At 36.5% G+C, this 18,519-nt stretch overlaps 1 protein-coding gene across 3 annotated transcripts in view; it reads left to right on the top strand.

The window, feature by feature from the left end:
* LOC125228409 (paxillin) overlaps nucleotides 1-18,519 on the top strand; it is a 139,442-nt gene that overhangs the window by 15,709 nt on the left and 105,214 nt on the right. Inside the window, exon 1 of one of the 3 annotated variants that reach the window (XM_048132977.1) lies at nucleotides 16,007-16,028. The exons of the other annotated variants lie outside the window; for them this stretch is intronic. Within the exon in view, the coding sequence (XP_047988934.1) occupies nucleotides 16,022-16,028 (7 nt within the window). The 5' untranslated portion in view covers nucleotides 16,007-16,021. Of the gene's footprint in view, nucleotides 1-16,006; nucleotides 16,029-18,519 lie in introns of those variants that run through there. 3 annotated transcript variants of the gene reach the window in all.

Below are 18,519 nucleotides of genomic sequence, written 5' to 3'. Positions count from 1 at the left end.
TAGGTGATTACCTGATTAGAGATGACATGGAAACAAATTCTTTACCAGCATTCACTTACCTATTTATACGGTACGGTTCGGTTGCTAGACATACAAAACTTCGGGCTAATTGTTTTTGTAAAGGTGTTATATTAAATATTTACCGCTTTGTATTTTGCAAGTTTGGGTCAAGGGTCTTATCATTTTTATATAATTTCAGCAATAACTAACGAACAGAAGAATGATGCATCGCAGTAATCTATCTGTGCATTCTCTTCTGAATGGACCCCATTCCTCGTTATCAGATCATCAAAACACATCCTTGGTCCATTTCTCTTGCTGGTATGCCCATATAGGAAAGTCTTTCTTCGATCATATTACAATTTTTAAGTTCGATTAGTATTGCATTTGTTTGTAGTGAACTTCGTGAGCGTCAGGACCCCTGGACCACTACAGATATTTGATGTTTAGTACATACTAAAATTTAGTACCTATTTGATACTATTTGGTACCTGAGTACATATATTTGGTACCTCCACTGATATCGAAAAATCGAGCGAATAAAGTGGCCAGACATTCTGACGTCAGGATGTCTGGACCATTTTTGGTTTACATAGTTCTAGACAACACTACTAATTGATATCTTAGTCAATATTTACTACCTATTTGGTACCTGTCAATATATTTTTTTCAAATTTTTTTGGCGTACCAGAAAAAAGTTATGATGGAATTTAAAATTGTGAGCCCAGCCGTGGCGTAGAAATATGTAGCGCCTGTCAAAAGAATAGAGGCAAATCCGCCTGCCCTCCTGCGCGTCAACTTAAATAGGAATTTATTTTTAGGCACTCGCACATCATCTCTACTGACTAGTGGCATTAATATAGTCGAAATATAAAAGTAATTACACTAGTTTTCCATTTTCCTCCTGAGAGAACCTCCTACAGTCTCAATAACGTCTAATGTCATGTCATGTCCCTGAGAGACATCTCCTGGCGGAGAAATTTGTAAATCAGTTTAACCCTGACAGCCGGTCATTTTTGCGACTGTTCAGCAGCTGTAGAGCTGTATGGCAGATTTGGCGGCATTGTGACTATTACTGATAGTAGATGATTGATTTGATGTTTGTATTTATTCATAATTGACACTAATCGATGCAAAAAACAAATGTTACCGAAAGCAGTGGTTTATTTATATGATAAACCCCTATAACGGAGCTCGTGGACCATAGACTGGTCCGCATCATCAAAATACGTCCTATATACCAATATTACCAATGACGCTGTTAATTATAATAGTTTATGCTATTTCCCCCCTAGAATTTGCCCAACTGTTGCCACGTGTTTAGGTCTCTCAGGATGAAAATGGAAAACTAGTGTAATTACACTAATTACTTTTATATTTCGACTATATTAATGCCACTAGTCAGTAGTAGAGATGATGTGCGAGTGCCTAAAACTAAATTCCTATTTAAGTTGACGCGCGCAGGAGGGCAGGCGGATTTGCCTCTATTCTTTTGACAGGCGCTACATACTTCTACGCCACGGCTGGGCTCACAACTTTAAATTCCGTCATAACTTTTTTCTGGTACGCCAAAAAAATTTAAAAAAAATATATTGACAGGTACCAAATAGGTAGTAAATATTGACTAAGATATCAATTAGCAGTGTTGTCTAGAACTATGTAAACCAAAAATGGTCCAGACATCCTGACGTCAGAATGTCTGGCCACTTTATTCGCTCGATTTTTCGATATCAGTGGAGGTACCAAATATATGTACTCAGGTACCAAATAGTATCAAATAGGTACTAAATTTTAGTATGTACTAAACATCAAATATCTGTAGTGGTCCAGGGGTCCTGACGCTCACTGAACTTCAGCGATTCAAAAGAGGTGCACAATTCTCTCAAACTAGCTGACGGGAAAGCAAAAGAATCCTTCGCTTTTGGTGGGAACTAGGAACCCAGGTCTGATGAAGTCACTGTATTTGTTAGGCAGCAAGTTAATTCGGTTCCATTAGCATCAGTTATACGTTTTGCGGTGTGCTCAGCCTCTTTTATGACGCCCGTGTCTATTCGTGGAAAAACGTGGGTGGGGCAAATAATAATCTGACTTTAACTAGCCCATTAACTGCAATGGAGTATTTTATAAACTTCTGTAAACTGGGATGTTTTTATTGTGGCGTCCGTAGATGCGATCTCCGATCTATCTCCTCCTCTCTCCGCTACATCTTATACAATATAGTATACATGCATGTAAAAAAAGAAACTCTGTTTGAGCAGGGAACGCAAATTTATACTCATTGCCTCATTTATACCCTCTGTTTTTCATAGGCATTAAAATGAGACGTGCGATCATGAGATTCTGAAAAATTCCAATACCTATTATGAGAAGAATTATAGCTGTGCTTAGCTTAGGTAGGTATAGGTGGAAATGTTGTCGAAAACCATGGCATTAACATTATCTACGGATTTTCATAATTCATAATCAAACGTTTGGCCTTTTGCTGGTTGTAAATAATAAGCGCTAGGGGTAAAAGCTTACATGATAAAACTATTTTAGAAAAAGATTTAGATAAAACATAATTAATTAATAATTATTGTGTACGTGTCTACAAGATTAGCTTGCTCTACGAAAGCCCGACGAGGCATACACTTTGAATATAGAGATTCATTCAGTACGCTCATCGGCACATCCCGTTGTCATAACATATGTTATTCGCGATTGCATTGATTGTTGAGTGTTCCCACTTGAGGTTTGCTACTTGGTTTGAGGATATGATTTTTTATGATTTAGAATTTTTGATTAAGTATTAAAATAAACTTTTCAGGGAAAATTGTAAGTTCTTGGATGCATATTAGAATTGATTCATTGAATAAGTGCGCTCAAGGAGATAGATTATCTCTGAGTTGACACAAATGTAAAAGTAATCGACTCTCTCTAATTTAATTAAAATCCCAAATGTAGATGTCATCTAACTCTCCGATTATGGATAGAATTATCATGATAATGTGATTAACGAGCAAAGTCACCAAATGTAGTTCCTCTAATACCGATATTTACAAGAGATTGCAGATCTGTCAAAGCTATGAATGCAGTTGTCGTGGGCAGTGCCCTTTCGATCTAGGGCTTGCTCAGGCTAGTGCTCCACCCACGACCCTTTCGCGCAGGCTGCCTTCATGTTAATTGGCTTATTACAATATGTAGCTTTTAGTTTACCTGCCACTGGTCTAGTACTCCTACAGACTTTTAATGAGGTCAGGCCAGAATGATTGATGTCTTGAAAGAGACATCTAGTAAGATTTGTGTACAACTATATTGATTTGTTAATCTTATTCGATCGGAAATTACATCTGGGGCCCATTTCTCAAAACTGAAAGTTACAAGTTACAAGCGGAAGTCTGTTTCCAACTTGTCATATTAGACATTGACAACCACTTGTAAATTGTAATTGTAGCTTCGAGGTGTGGGCCCCTGGTGATCGATTTCGCATTTTCAGTAGTTTAAGATGATTTTTTAAGTGTCTCAAGTGAGCCGTCCATTAACAGCTTCTTGGAAAGAAATAGACCTTGTTCAGGTCGGGTCCACGTAAATACGCGGTATTAAGGTATAATAAACATCGATATTTTAGGTTTTCCGCGTCATAACAATAATCAAACATCCTCTTATCATCATTAACCGCATTGATAATGTACAATCAGATAATCTTATTAGCATTGTTACATTCGTGCAAATGTTTTCCCGAAAAGAAAAGAAAATGGAACCGAATTGAATGTAACTTTGTTTATCGTGTTTGATTAAAGCAAGTCTGCCAAAACCATGAAATTAAATATGCAAGCGATACGTCAATTTTATCGACACTTGAACTTATGCTTTTATAGGATTGTATGGAACCTGTTCTGCCATTGAGCGGGAGACCGGACTCTGAGCGACCTTTGCGAGGTCGCTTGACATAATATCCGTTACGCTCTGGAGGATTACCACCCGGTTTGGCGACCTTGCTTTTTAGCTCATTCGCAGGACAAACAGATGTATTAACAAAATTGACAATTTAGATATATTAGAGTCCATTAATTTCGTAAAATTTAAATCCGAAGAATAGAGGTCTTGACTGTTTTGCGAGGTTGCTTGACATAAATATGTAATATCACTAAAATATAACCGTTATTGTGATGTTTCTGTCTTCGATTGTTTTTGTGCTCATGCGACACAATAAATGAATCCGTTGAGAAGATGAAGATTTTAAATGTTTTAAGTCCTTTAATTTTTATTCGTTTCAATCTCGATCAATAAGGTCTGCAAAACTTACGACTTTTTTTGTAAAGACAGGGTTTATTTGTTTGGTTTACCAGATTTTCCGGTTTCCTTTTTTCTGGCCTCCTCAATTTCTTAATATGCCTAATCGTAATCGCTTGCAAGCTCAGAATGTATAAGTATCAGTATGTACACAGAAATTCCATAGAACCTGCAGAAGCCAGAGACTTTATTTTAATTGCTCGCCTCTCTACAATGTAACCACCATCACAAGTAAATACGGCATTGAATAACTCATACGTTACCTAGTTAACTGTTAACCATCTGGTCAACGTAAAATATTACGTATTGTTTAGATTCATAAACCATCGACAGACGGTGGACTTTGTAAACGACGTAACTGTGTCTGTTTGTTTGATTTTTCAATTTGTAACTCAAATGTAGCTGGTAAATCTTAGTACCGTCGCAAATCAATATGTGTGGCAACATTATAATGCAACACATTATAATGTTGCCACACATATTGATTTGCGACGGTACTAAGATTTACAAACACTTAGCCAAGCCATATGTCATATACCTTTGGGATCATAACGGCGCATTTAAAGTTAAAACCATAAGGTACATAGGATGTTCTATCAAGGTTAGTATAAAACGTACACATACCATGTAGGTATACAAGGGACGACGCAAATCCTCATTATAATTCTAATATTTATGTAAATGTAACCCATTATAAATAGTTAGCATATATTTGGAACATGCTCATCGTTTTACAATTAAAATGGCGGTTATCATATATTAATCTGATAACGGATATCGTTAATTTTATGTTTTAGGCTCGTTTATAAAATGTTCATGCATACGAATGTTGTTAAATGAACTTGAAGAATATGCAATATATTAAAAATACGTGCGATATATCCACTAAAATTGTTAATTCGCAGCTCATGGTGTTTCTCGGGCTCATAATAGATTTTATGAAATGATTTAGTGTCTAAAGATAGTTTGTCTGGTATTTTCACATGTTTACTAAAGATATGCTACCTACGTTTAGTATACATATGTCTAGGTAGTATGTGTGTTTGATGTGACACAAATATCTTGTAATAAATAGAAATGTAGAAAATATACAAGTTTTAGAACACTATTAACATCGCCATAAACATGTTTTAATAGTTGTAAATAAATCCCAAATGTTTTGGTTTTAACACCAGTCACGACATATTAGAATCGACTTTAAATCCCTAGTTTTTATCACATCATCTCTTTAGAGATCACCATCTGATTTAAATAGTTGTCTATGAATAAAACGCCCAAGTTCCACGACAAATAAGAATCAAATGAATGATTAACATTACGTAAATATTACTTGCCTATGTAAACACTGCCTCTTGTTTTACCTCTTAAGTTGTTGTTTATACTTGCTATGTTGTTTCGTGTATTGAGGTGTGCAATAAAGAGTATTTGTATTGTATTGTATTGTATTGTAAACATAGTATTTGGTTTTGGTTTAAACATACCTAGATTTACACACACACACACACACTTATATTATTTATAAAAAGAACTCGGGCCCATAACTCCCATAAGTTCTAAAAAGCTTTCATACTGCTCAAAGTATCAGTCAGTATGATAGCAAAATGATATAATATATTTTCGGTGTATGTGAAATATAACCTTTTTATTTTGTTCTTGAGACGGCCTGTAAAACCATCAGAATTCCGCCATCGTCTGAGATCGCGATATAAATCAGATAAATATAGATGAAGGTTGGTGACTCAAGCGGAAGGTCAGGAAAGCTACCTTCCCATATAAGGACCATCACTTTACAAGGTACATATGTAATACCCTGCACTTTTACTAGTTCTTTATCAGCAGTCATTTTTATTTAAAATATCCATTAGAATTCTGCCGTTTATGTCTGTGGAATGTTGGTGGCATGTTACTGTTCCGTATATGGAACATGGATTCTCGTGGGATCTTCTTTTTTTATAAAAGTAACTAACAGAGAAACTAGCATATGGTTCGGTTCGTTACATTTATTTAAGAATGAGGACTCACCCAACATGTTCCCAATTAACGTTTCTTTTCTGTGAGAATTGTGAGGACGATACCGATTAGAATTTAGATTAAATAAATAAATAAATATTGGGGACACCTTCATCAACTTATCCCCAAACTAAGCAAAGCTTGCACTATGGGTGCTAAGCGACGATATACATACTTAAATAGATAAATAAGTACATACTTATATACATAGAAAACATCCATGACTCCAGGAACAAATATGTGCTCATCACACAAATAAATGCCCTTACCGGGATTCGAACCCAGGACCGCGGACAACAGGCAGGGTCACTCACTACCGACTGAGCCAGACCGGTCGTATTAAGAGTCGGTCGGACCAAGTTAACTCTGTGTAGAAAGATCGTCACGTACCTATGTAATTTTTTTATGAGACGTGTAGTTTTTAACCCCCGACGCAAAAACGACGGGGTGTTATAAGTTTGACGTGTCTGTCTGTCTATCCGTCTGTCTGTCTGTCTGTCTGTCTGTTTGTCTGTCTGTGTGTGTGTCTGTCTGTGGCATCGTAGCTCCTGAACGGATGAACCGATTTCGATTTAGTTTTTTTTTTATTTGATAGCTGTGTTAGTCGGGAGTGTTTTTGGCCATGTTTCATGAAAATCGGTCCACTAGGTCGCGGTCGGGGGTTTTTTCAAAATTTTAATTTTGTGGTTAGGTTATATAGTGAATGATACTCCCTACTCCCTAACTTTGTTATATTCAAATCTATTAGCTGTCACTGTCAGGCAGGTGTTCGAATTCTCGTGTTTTCGCTTTGTACACGTCTTTTTAACCCCCGACGCAAAACGACGGGGTGTTATAAGTTTGACGTGTCTGTCTGTCTGTTTGTCTGTCGGTCTGTGTCTGTCTGTGGTATCGTAGCTCCCGAACGGATGAACCGATTTCAATTTAGTTTTTTTTGTTTGAAAGCTCAGTTAGTCGGGGGTGTTCTTAACATGTTTCAGAAAAAAATCGGTCCACTATGTCGCGGTCGGGGGTTTTTTCAAAAATTTTAATTTTGTGTAACCACAAAATTAAAATTTTGAAAGCATAGTTATGAAAGCATAGTTTAATCATCCACTAACATTGTAAACGTAATGTGTCAAAAATTTGTGTATTATAATCACAAATCTGTTACCCATAGTAAAATTGTTTTACAGTTATGTCAAGTGACATAACCTGATACAGATCAGCTACGTTGGGTGAGTCAGCGCGGAAGGTCGGGTCGGAAGCCGGTGTTCCAAATAAGGAACGTACCTTATGACACGTGGGACCTTCGTTCCAAGGGAAATTACGTTTCTTCTCGTTATTTTGCCCGTTAACTGTTAATTAATTGTACGTATTTTTAACTTTTTGTCTATACTTAATTAATTCCACATTTCACATATTGATTCTTCTTGATACAACCATACTTAAAACTTGCCCTAGAAAGTATGTAATTGCATTGAGCAATTGGGTTTGCAAGAAATACAAAAACAATCCGTAGGAAACACAACGTAATATATTTTTATTTTTAACAAGCAGAAACGTCTGCTAACGATTTTAAACATTTTTATATTAAAGGAAAAAATGGAAAAATTTACGCTTCCGGCGGGACTTGAACCCGCATCATTTGCAATCCGTGCAAGGCTCTTAACCAATTGAGCTACGGAAGCCGCGCCGGACATCGCAAATCTTTCCATGCCTTTCCTTATGTACACACGTGGGTAATTCCATGCAACAGAGTAATGTAAGTGACCAATTACTCGCATGTTTCTTCATTCATGGTGCCAATTTAAATATCAATATATCTAAGGATTAAAAGTAGGCTTATCTAGAGATAAATTAAGACTCCAACTTGCACCATAAATAAAAAAACACGCAATGAAGTGGTCACTTACATTACAGTTACGTGGAATTGCCCACGTACATAAGGAAAGAAACGCATCATTGCAAATGATGCGGGTTCAAGTCCCGCCGGAAGCGTAAATTTTTCCATTTTTTCCTTTAATATAAAAACAACGTAATATGTATAAAAAATGGCTTTTTCATTTTTTGTTATATCGGTGTTGAAAGAAGCTACCATCAATTTTAATGATCTCATAATTATGTGAGAGCCAGTGTTATAAGAATTAAACCAACCATTCCTTACAGTTTACGTCAAGTAAAAAATCCTAAAATGATTTTTTTCGCAATCCCTTTGCGCCCTGAACCCCTGATTTCGCAACAACCGAAGCTTTTTCTAAATTAAAAACCTCTTCACTAGATTACAAATATCCGATACCATCAGCTTAATCCTTTTAAGTTTTGACACATGAAATTAATGGATCACCATATGGAGCCAATGTTTTGATAACATATAATATGTGCTTATAAGATTGCATCAACGAACAACGGAGTTCTGTCAGCCAACAATTGACGGCCATATGGTACTCTTGAGCTAGAGGACACATTTCGCTAGTGACTCATCTGTTATTCTTTATTTGGGTCAGATATGACTTTGTGCCGACTGTTGCTTTAAGTAAATAGTCAATAGTGTACCTAATTATGAAATGATATCATACACTAAAGAAAAAGTCACCAAGTCCACACTTTCGATTTGATTATTGACTGGACTAGTCTAAGATTTACACGGAAAATAATAGAAAACGTAAAAAGATAAAATCTTTTAGCGTTCCATTTAAAGGAACTGTTTGATTCTTTGAGGGCTCTAAAGCCTAAAAGGCTATTATTAATATACCTACCAGTTATGTACGTACTGGAAAATTAACGGTAAATCTTTGCTACCGATCAATTCGTCTCACCTGAACTTTCAGCCTATTTGCGACTTAGCACGCCAAAAGAATGCAAATAGAAATCGACACGAATTGCTAATGGGAACATGTATCACGCCGCCTTACACAAAGTTGCTATTTAGGATTTAATTAAATGCGTCTGCTACCGGTATATAAATAAACTAACTGCTGAATAAACTACAGAAGGACCGCTTTTCACTTTCTTTTACTTACCTGAGTTGACCATCTAGCTTCTGGGATAGGGCTCTGAAGATGCTGACTAAGCGGGCTACTGGTCTTACTGGTGTGCATAACAAAAAAAAACAGAACCCTCAGCCCTCAGCCATAGCGGAGGATGAAAGAGAAAAAGCACCGCACAGCTGATATATGGAGGCCGGACTGATCCACATAATAATAAAGCTCTTTTGTTTTTAGGGTTCCGTAGCCAGAATGGCTAAAACGGAACCCTTATTGTTTCATCGTGTTAACCACACAGGATTGTAAAAGATGGATACTGTCATTATAACGCTGTCACCTAGTGCATCCATCATATCCGCCAGGTGATTATTTATGAAAATGTGTTAGCTACGTGATCGAATTGCACACTAGTTACTTGTACAGGCTCTAGTCTAGAAATTTACGATTAACATGATTTCAAGCTATTGAGGCTTGTTATCCTTATTGGGAACCATAATAGACGTAGCGGGTTGTAACATTACATTACTTCGGTGATTTTCTAAGACATTTTCGTCTGGTATGTGCCGCTGCTCGATCAATTTGAGCTATATTAGTTACATCCATTGAAAGTTTTGAGTCCTATTCATTTTGTGCTTTTTGGTACTACTTAAAGCTTGCTCTAGTTTTTTGTTTTTCAATTAAGTAATTGACTGTTTCGTATTTCAACTTTCATAGGATTATCCCATTTATCCCGATAAATGTTTATAATGAATATTTGACCAAGGTAACATAACATCGATTTTGATAAGGCAGATGTTGCACGTGCTAAAAAAACCTGGAATTTTATAGAAGCTTGACGTTTAAACTTGCATAATCTCTGGTGTGATTCTATAAATTCCTTGTTAAAGTCATTCCTCATACTAAATACCCAAGTGAATCTTCTGTACCTTTCCCACACGCAGTCTGCACGCGAGCACCATTTTAGATTTATATTGTACCTGGATTACATTTCCTGGTGTCATAATGCACTTGTTTGAGCAGGCGGCGCGCGCACCGTGAGGCGAAGTGACTAGCACTGTTAGAACTATCTTCAAACTATTAACTAGTCGACGACTCACACTAACCAGTAAACGAGATCCCTGTGATTATTTGCTATGGATATTATTCTAGATTATTCTTTTACATCCTGTCTAAGACTGACCGAAGAAGCCTTCTTTATCTTTTTCTATTTGTCCGCAATAGTATTTTCTCAATTCTTCTTCTTCTTCATAGGAATACATATTTTTTTGTCTCCTTTGACTTTTCTATTTTGTTGTTTTCAGAACAGTCCATCCAAATGTCCAGCTGATCTCCGTTGTTTTCTTTCGGATATCTTTATATCATACATTTCTTGATTCTTATTCATGGCAACTCGAGATGGAGTTGAGTTGAGAGCAAACATATATGTGATAATGATCAATAAAATTTGTTGTGATTCAGCAAAGTGGAGAAGAAAACCAAATTGATTTTCATATATTTTCTCTTCTCTTCTGTGTTATCTTCTCCGTTAATTTTAATGCTTAGGTCATGCTAAAATGGTTCACCCGTGAACTATACTCGCTCACAGTTGCTCATACGATCAGAATATGTGACTAGATCTCGATGATAAATGGTGGTAACATTACCTTTTATGTAACCTCGAGGTTCTTGCAGTTAAGGATGGTTAGTTTACTGTAATAATAGGTGTAGATAGTATGAGACTAAGCTAAAATATAAAACTAGTCTAATTTTCATGTTCACAGCACACACACCTATAAAGTTATGAAAGCTTACGTACGAATCGACTTTCTAAGATACTAGACAATTCTGACAAAAGGTAGTCAATATCCTTGCCCTTATATAAATTGTTGATAAACCTGTCATGAAATCAGGTAAATGCAGACACTACAATCTGTAAACACCTCGTACCATGTCTGAATCTCGAATGTGATATAACTTATGTCACAGGAGCGTAACTCTGCATGTAGGGCGATTAATCTACCGTATTGGCTCATTGCCAATTTAGTATTCATTTGTAGCAATTGCGGCTGTAGTGGCTAATAATTGGCCTGTGAACGTCGGGGAGTCTTAGATTCATTAGCTATCATGTTTATCAGCATGGTGGTTGTAGACACTTTTAGATAAGTAACTGGTTATAAAGAGAACCATCAGATAATATAACATGATATCTCCTAAAGAGTTTTTTTATTTCATATGTGTTTGCAGGTCAAAAATAACGTAAAATCTTTCTCCAAAAATATGACTAAAATTTCGACAGTGATCTATGTCATAGAATGGCTATTCAGGCTTTGCTTTTGATCCTTCCGTCTTGGACTAGTAGGCATCTTGAATTTGTTCAAGTTCTATTTCTGCTTTCCTCAAAACTTTAAGTCTCTGTCTCTGTCAGTCCCTTGACTCGACTTCCCTGTTTCCAAAGATGTTACCTTATTGAACTGTAGCTGGATGTATATATATCTATCTGCGCTCTCCATCATTCCTTTAGTGTCAAAGATTTATTATATCTGGCTGTCAGTTCCTGCTCGGTAATCATTTCAAGGAAATAATTTGTTTTATGAGCACTAAGATACCGTGCAATTAAATAGGAGGTAACTTTACTTCAGATCAATAAGAGAAAGCTAGCTTTCCTAGGAAAGCGTGTGAATATACATAGCAATAAGATGATACCTTTGTCAGTAATTAGATAACAATGATTGTAAGTAATGATACATCCTGAACAATGAAACAATCGGGAAGAAAAACGATAAAGAATGTATGTTTTATGATTGATTCTATAAAGATTTCTCCGGTAATCGCTTTTTCATAAATAAATCTATCAGGAACATAATCATGAACATTAAACGTCTATAAACATGTTGTTGCGGCTCTAACGGATGTAAATATCTTGTTTAACTCTTTTTAGAATGATTCTCCTCGACGGCAACGATTCGACCGCATATTGAAGTTTAGTCATAACAAACACGAACATTTTTCGATTTTTCTAGAACATTCCAATTTTATGTATTATGATGGGACATTTAATGAGGACGACATTATGGAGTTCTACTTTAGCAAGTGAATTTAGAACGTTTCATCCGGTATACTTATGTTGAGTCACATCACGTATTAGCTACACGTAACGTAATTATTAGGACAGAGACCCGAACCCTTCTCATACTCATTGATTTTATTTCCTGCACAATAAAGGGTCAAAGAATAGGCATCAAAAATTGTTTTGACAAATTTTTCGCCTTCCTAAACAATCTTCCCAAGGCCTCTCGAATACCCTAACGAATACCTGTACAGGGGCTTCCTATTCGTAAGTGGGTATAATTTTCTTGTAGTCTTTTACTGACATACTAGTACATAAATCGCTTTTAAATCCCTGTGCATGCTTTCCAAATGCTTGATAAGCTCGTTCTCACAAAATGACTAATCGGCCGATTGCACGCAGTCATTTCGAACTTTCCACCTGTTTCCACACTGTTATCTATGCGACTGACGTTGTCGAGTTGTGGAGCTTCACGTGAATGTTTTACAAAGAGTATAGTAGAACAAAGCGGAGAAAATGCCATTGAAATGAAATGAATAGCTTAAGGGACGTTATCAAAAATCCGTTATCAAAAAATATTTCAAAAAAATTAATATGCATTATAAACTTTCTAACACTTGACTGATATAACTTTATAGAGCGACAACATGGGGCTACTGTAGAACTATCTCATATTCTTATCTGATAAATTGATAATCTAAACAAAATCAACTGACTTACATTAGTCCCCGAGTTTTGAATTTCCTAATTTTGCGATACTTCCACGCGAAACATACAATTGTGTAATCAATTTGTATAAAATCAAATCACATTCCCATTCGCGTGGCAAATGTGATAGATTACACACGTCAGTCCTCGTTAGATCCAATTTGTCTAACACGCTTTCTCCATTCATCCCGACCTTGCGGTAGCAGTTCCACACACGCCAAGGTTCAAAGGGAGTGCCCGCCCTTGCATTTTATTCTATTGTAAATCCAGATATACTCTGATAGGTTCATGGTAATATAAAAAACTGGGAAAACTGACAAACATAAATGTTACTCATGATTAGCACTATCTACCTAAATTAGAATTAGAATTTGGTTTAGATTGAAGTCGTACTTTGCTGTTATGCTGTAACTCGTCATAAACTGTGATGATGCACTAGGCAATGTACAGATGTACTGCGAAAAGGTTTTCCTTCGTATTTTTTCCGGAAACGTTCGTATTTGTAATGCCAGTGCAGACGTCTTGTACTGACACTGACTGAAATAGCATGACACGTTCGTACGTTTCCGTAAGAATACGAAGGAAAATCTTTTCGCACTACAACTGTACTGTACGGCATGAACGGCATCATTATTAGAGCAAGACCTAAGTTGAGTCTTTCAATACTTTATATGGCTTCAATCAGCTGTGGAAATGCAGTACGTGTCCTGCTCTCGCATTTCCACCAGTGCCTACCCACTTAGAAAATACTAAGATTAGCAATCAATGGCTTATACTTGATCATTATCTTCGCCCGGACACAAGTTTCTACTTATCGATAAGAGCCATCAAAAACTGTGTCACGTCACGACTGTCATGTTATACCATCGTTCTTTGACCATTGGCTAAATAAAACAGTGTCGACATCTTTCATCTCTGGAACCAACACATATACAACAATGTGACAAACTATTGTCTACCTGATTTATAAACAGCTGTCTAACTGTTCCCACACAAAAGGTGATTTTCCCCGGTCTGGTCATAGATATAGAATTTTCTATAGATGGGACAAGTGCGTCCGTGCGAGACAGACATGACGGAATGGCGACTAAATAAGAACACGTTTCAAAATTCTCTAATCTAACAACATACCAAAAACAACCCACTTAATTTAGTCGGGTTCGTTGTTAAAACCACCACGAATCGGACGAGGACAGTCATTAGAGTCAATAGAGTAATAGGTATCTATATAAGTAGAGTCAAAAAGCACTCAGTTGACTACCACAGATTGAGCAAGGGTAAAAGTCAAACTTGTGTCAAGTATATGACGTTACTTAGCTCCTGCAAAGTCTACCATATCTTAAATTGTTGTCAAGCTGTGTGGCCTGACTGTAGCTCTTTCTTTGCGAAATCTAATAAAAGTTCTATTAAACCTACCCGTTTTTTACACCCAGTATCCTATCCAGTAGATCCTATATGCATGGGCCTGGCAGACAACCCACCTCACCGGTGAACGTCCTCATTAACTGAGTCGCAAGCCAAATACTTTTTTCACTCATTTATTTCTGTAAGAGTATTATTAGATTAGTATATATTACTCTCGTGAATCAGTGGTTGTTGAGGAAGTTTATGATGGACCATTATTCTTTTATTCACCCACTATTTGTTATTTTAGTGGTCGTTGTATATTATGTTTGTTTCGTAATAGTTGTTTGTCGGTCGTGTATCATGAGCTTTTCATCTCTAATTTTATTATTAGATAAATTGTCGTTTCTGAATAAACAGGGTTTTTATTCAATGAAATTGGGAGCCACAGGTATAGATAACACAAATTGGCATTGAGTCCGTTTCATTACCTACTCCTGTATTGCATAAGCAACTTAATAAAACAAAATAGATTCAACTGATGAAGTTATCACTAAAGAGCCATTTATTTTGTTTTGGGTAGGAAAACGACATCATAATCATAATCTGTCTGAGGCTGTTTCATAAAAGTTAGTATGTAATAAAAATTGTAGACTGAACTTATTATTCGACGGTGAAGTACATACCATGAACTCCCAACTACTTAAGTTTTCGTACTTAGTTAGGAGTTCATGGCACTTCGCCATCGTATTAAATGTGTCCACATCCACAAAAAGGGACGTCTCACGCAAAAATAATCTTATAATAACAATTTTCGTTGGAATATTCGATGGAAAGGATATAATTGACTTGACTCGTAAGTCGTAAGGATCCTTTTAATTGCAAAAGGAACTCATTATGAAAATACACATTTCTTTATTATTCCCGCGAATAGTGGCGCCATCTAGTTGTTTTCGCTAAGAGCTTGAAGTTCTGTTTACGTTTCACATCACACCGAGGTCGACTCAGCCGCTCGGTTTACTTGTTCACCGCTGTATAAACAGATGTCGCTAAATATTTAACACAAAATGAATGTAAGCTTTTTACATAATTTTTAGCAATTGAAGTTTAATTTATATCGTGTACTTGCAAACTTCTTGGTATGTTCCGGCTACTCTATTTTTGTGAATGGGAACCCATTTATTTATTTCCATTCAAGTTATCTCCCATTGATATCGATCCAGTCCCTACCCCGTTATCTGCTGCACCCGTGACGTCACGGGTGCAATGACCGTTGCACCGGCGCCCGCCCGCCCACACCGTTTCAAAACACCAATGTCACTTGCAAAATAATCCTTGAACTCGCGCTAGACTTCTAGAGCTGTTCCAAATTTGAAAATTTGAAATTCGTAGACGTTTTTCGTGACAGTTACTATTTCGGCCAGTGTTTTGGAAACATTGCTGGAATGTTTGTGTGCTTGCGAATACCACAATAAACATTATAGTGTACACATTGCCTGCCAATTCCAGTTAGAGCTTTTCAATACGAAACATATGGCTCGTGAACGCATTCCAGTGTGAATATGCGAACTTTCTGGAGCTGCTCAGTTCGAGTATAATATCCATAGGGACGCCTGTGTTCTGAACTTTTTATTTTTATTTGAAGACTGTGATTGTTTATATCCAGCCAGCTATAATGTCGGGTAAGTTTGATGAACTGATTTTTCAATTATAAAGAACTACCGTTTGAGTTCACCTAAGTTTAATTTGTAAGTAAGTATACTGACTTGAATACAATGAGAGTGTAGTTAAAATATCTCACATCTTTATAGAAATTTGGCATAGAAGATATATCGCAAATGATGCAAATGCCATGCAAAATTAGCATGGTCTGCCTCTAATAGGTAATTGATAAATTATTACCCACGGCTATCTATAAAATAACGACGTTTTAACACAATGGTAGATTTATGTGTTTCCATTATAATAATATTATGACATATAACAGCTTTTTAAAGAACTATGGTCGCGGCCAAAAACAAGTTTTGTGTCAGAGTTTTATCACTGTTACCTATTTGATTTTATGATATAGTAAAGATTTGACCTTGTTATCTTTACGTCTGGTGCGAAAATAGATACATATTTGAATTGCTAATAGTTTAATAATGTGAAGTTCCGGAACGGATTCTGGAGCATACACGTCATGCATATGAATGTATACTTTCCTCAATCTAATGCAAGGTCAAGAGTGAGATAAATTTAAAATTATAATAATTTTACCACTAAGGCTATACCTACGGCTTAGGCTATGGCTAGCCATAATCTACCTTCGGCAGGTACTTTTTATTGCAATTATTTCACTGTTGTTACTCGTTCGGTTCGTAATTATTCATATGAATTTGGTCAATGTTATTTTCCATTCATCTTTATATTTACAATTGGAGAAACCAACTGGTTCGAGAAACTTCTTGGGAAATTTTTGTTTATGATTTTCGTACCTTGAAATTCTTGAATATAGCTAGCACAACGTAACGCTCGCGACGGGTACTATTTAACAGAGATATTCGGTTTTTATCACGTAAGTAGGTTTATATTATTAAAAATATTGCCATACAGAGCATAGACCTAAAATTTAAATAAAAGAAAAAAAAATGTTTTTCACAAATTACTGTTTGAAATCATCAATGAAAATCGCTCTCGCACCAATCGTCACAAAAACCATTTTTTTATAAGTAACTAGAACACATTAGTTTTTCTACGGCTTTATTGGGACTCTTAAACACACTTTCTGTCTTTACACACGTGTTCAAACCCAGAGGCATTTGTCGCTGCTGTCGCTCCTTGTACGGCGGTGTGGAAATGCTGTGTTTACTGGATAGCTAACACACTGTTGACACTCTGTACCTACACTAAAACATACATGGTTATATGATAGTCAGCTTTTCTTTTTTCTTCTTAAGAGTTATACGAACCTAAATAGCTGCCTCGTGCCGAGAACATACAGGTTTCTGAAATGCTTTTGACATAAATATTCAAATAAGAACGGTTTCGCATTAAATCTGAGAAAATATGTGAGCGTGCACGGGAAAACATCCCACTTTGTCGATTGCTATAAAGCCGCTTTGTCAGTTTATTCATATAAAGATACGAGTAGTGGGGCGTTTTACTAAACTGAACACACTCTTAGGCAGCGTCCCCACTGAGGCGTAGCGTGTCTCGCGCCCGTTGCGCGCCGCAAGACATGCGTCTTATGAGTGTGGATGGTCATCCGACTTCTGTCCGTCGTTATTCGGATCTAGTTCGTAAGGTAATTAGGAATAACTTTCCACGGCTATGACGGACCATATTTTCACGGATTCAGAACGGAGGCAGTGCTAAACCGCTCTAACATTCATTTATTTGTCTGGTAGTAGTTTTCATGGGTCATGGGTCCAAGTACTACAAAGAAATTAATATCTGTAGAGCGAGTAAAAAAATTGTATTTTTATACCGTTTTTCCTTTTTTTGTTAATTTTTTATTCAAACGATGTTCCAAATTAGATTTATGTTATAAAATACATTTTCATCATGTTATTTAAGCATGTCTTTAAAATGAATGTGTCATTTCTAATGGCAGCGACTTTTTGGTGACGAGTTCATGTGACTCTTAACATGTAGTCAAGACCTCTTAATCTCACGCCGCGAACATTTGTCGTGGCCACTGTCGCTCCTTCTACGGCGGTGAGCGAAATTAGAGAATGTTATGTTCACTGGATAGCTTACAACTTTGTTAACTAAGGTACTGGCGCCTAAGATGGCCCGGTTCTTAAGATTTCCCACTTTCAACATTTCATACTTCAAGGTGCTGTTACACGGGCAACACAATTGCCAGCATTCATACCATTGCCGCGTTTGCTTCATAATTAGTTGGTGCGTATTGAACAAACGCGGCATTTGTATGTGAATTGCTGACAATTGTGTTGCCCGTGCCATAAATTGAAGGCAAATTAGGCACCAGTTACGGCACATTACCAATTGAAGCTGAAAAACTAACGGAATATTTCGATTTTTTCAGAACAGCTAAAAGTGCTACATAAAGCTTAAACCTTGCCATTTGTAAAACACTTGCACAGTCAAAGTTTGAACCTCGGATTTTCGACCACCATGTAGTTAATACCGAAAAGTTTATCAGCTTATAAATAAATTGGTGAATAC

Source organism: Leguminivora glycinivorella, chromosome 7 (assembly GCF_023078275.1).
Source record: "Leguminivora glycinivorella isolate SPB_JAAS2020 chromosome 7, LegGlyc_1.1, whole genome shotgun sequence".
Classification (NCBI taxonomy): domain Eukaryota; kingdom Metazoa; phylum Arthropoda; class Insecta; order Lepidoptera; family Tortricidae; genus Leguminivora; species Leguminivora glycinivorella.
This window is presented reverse-complemented; position numbering and strand designations above follow the sequence as displayed.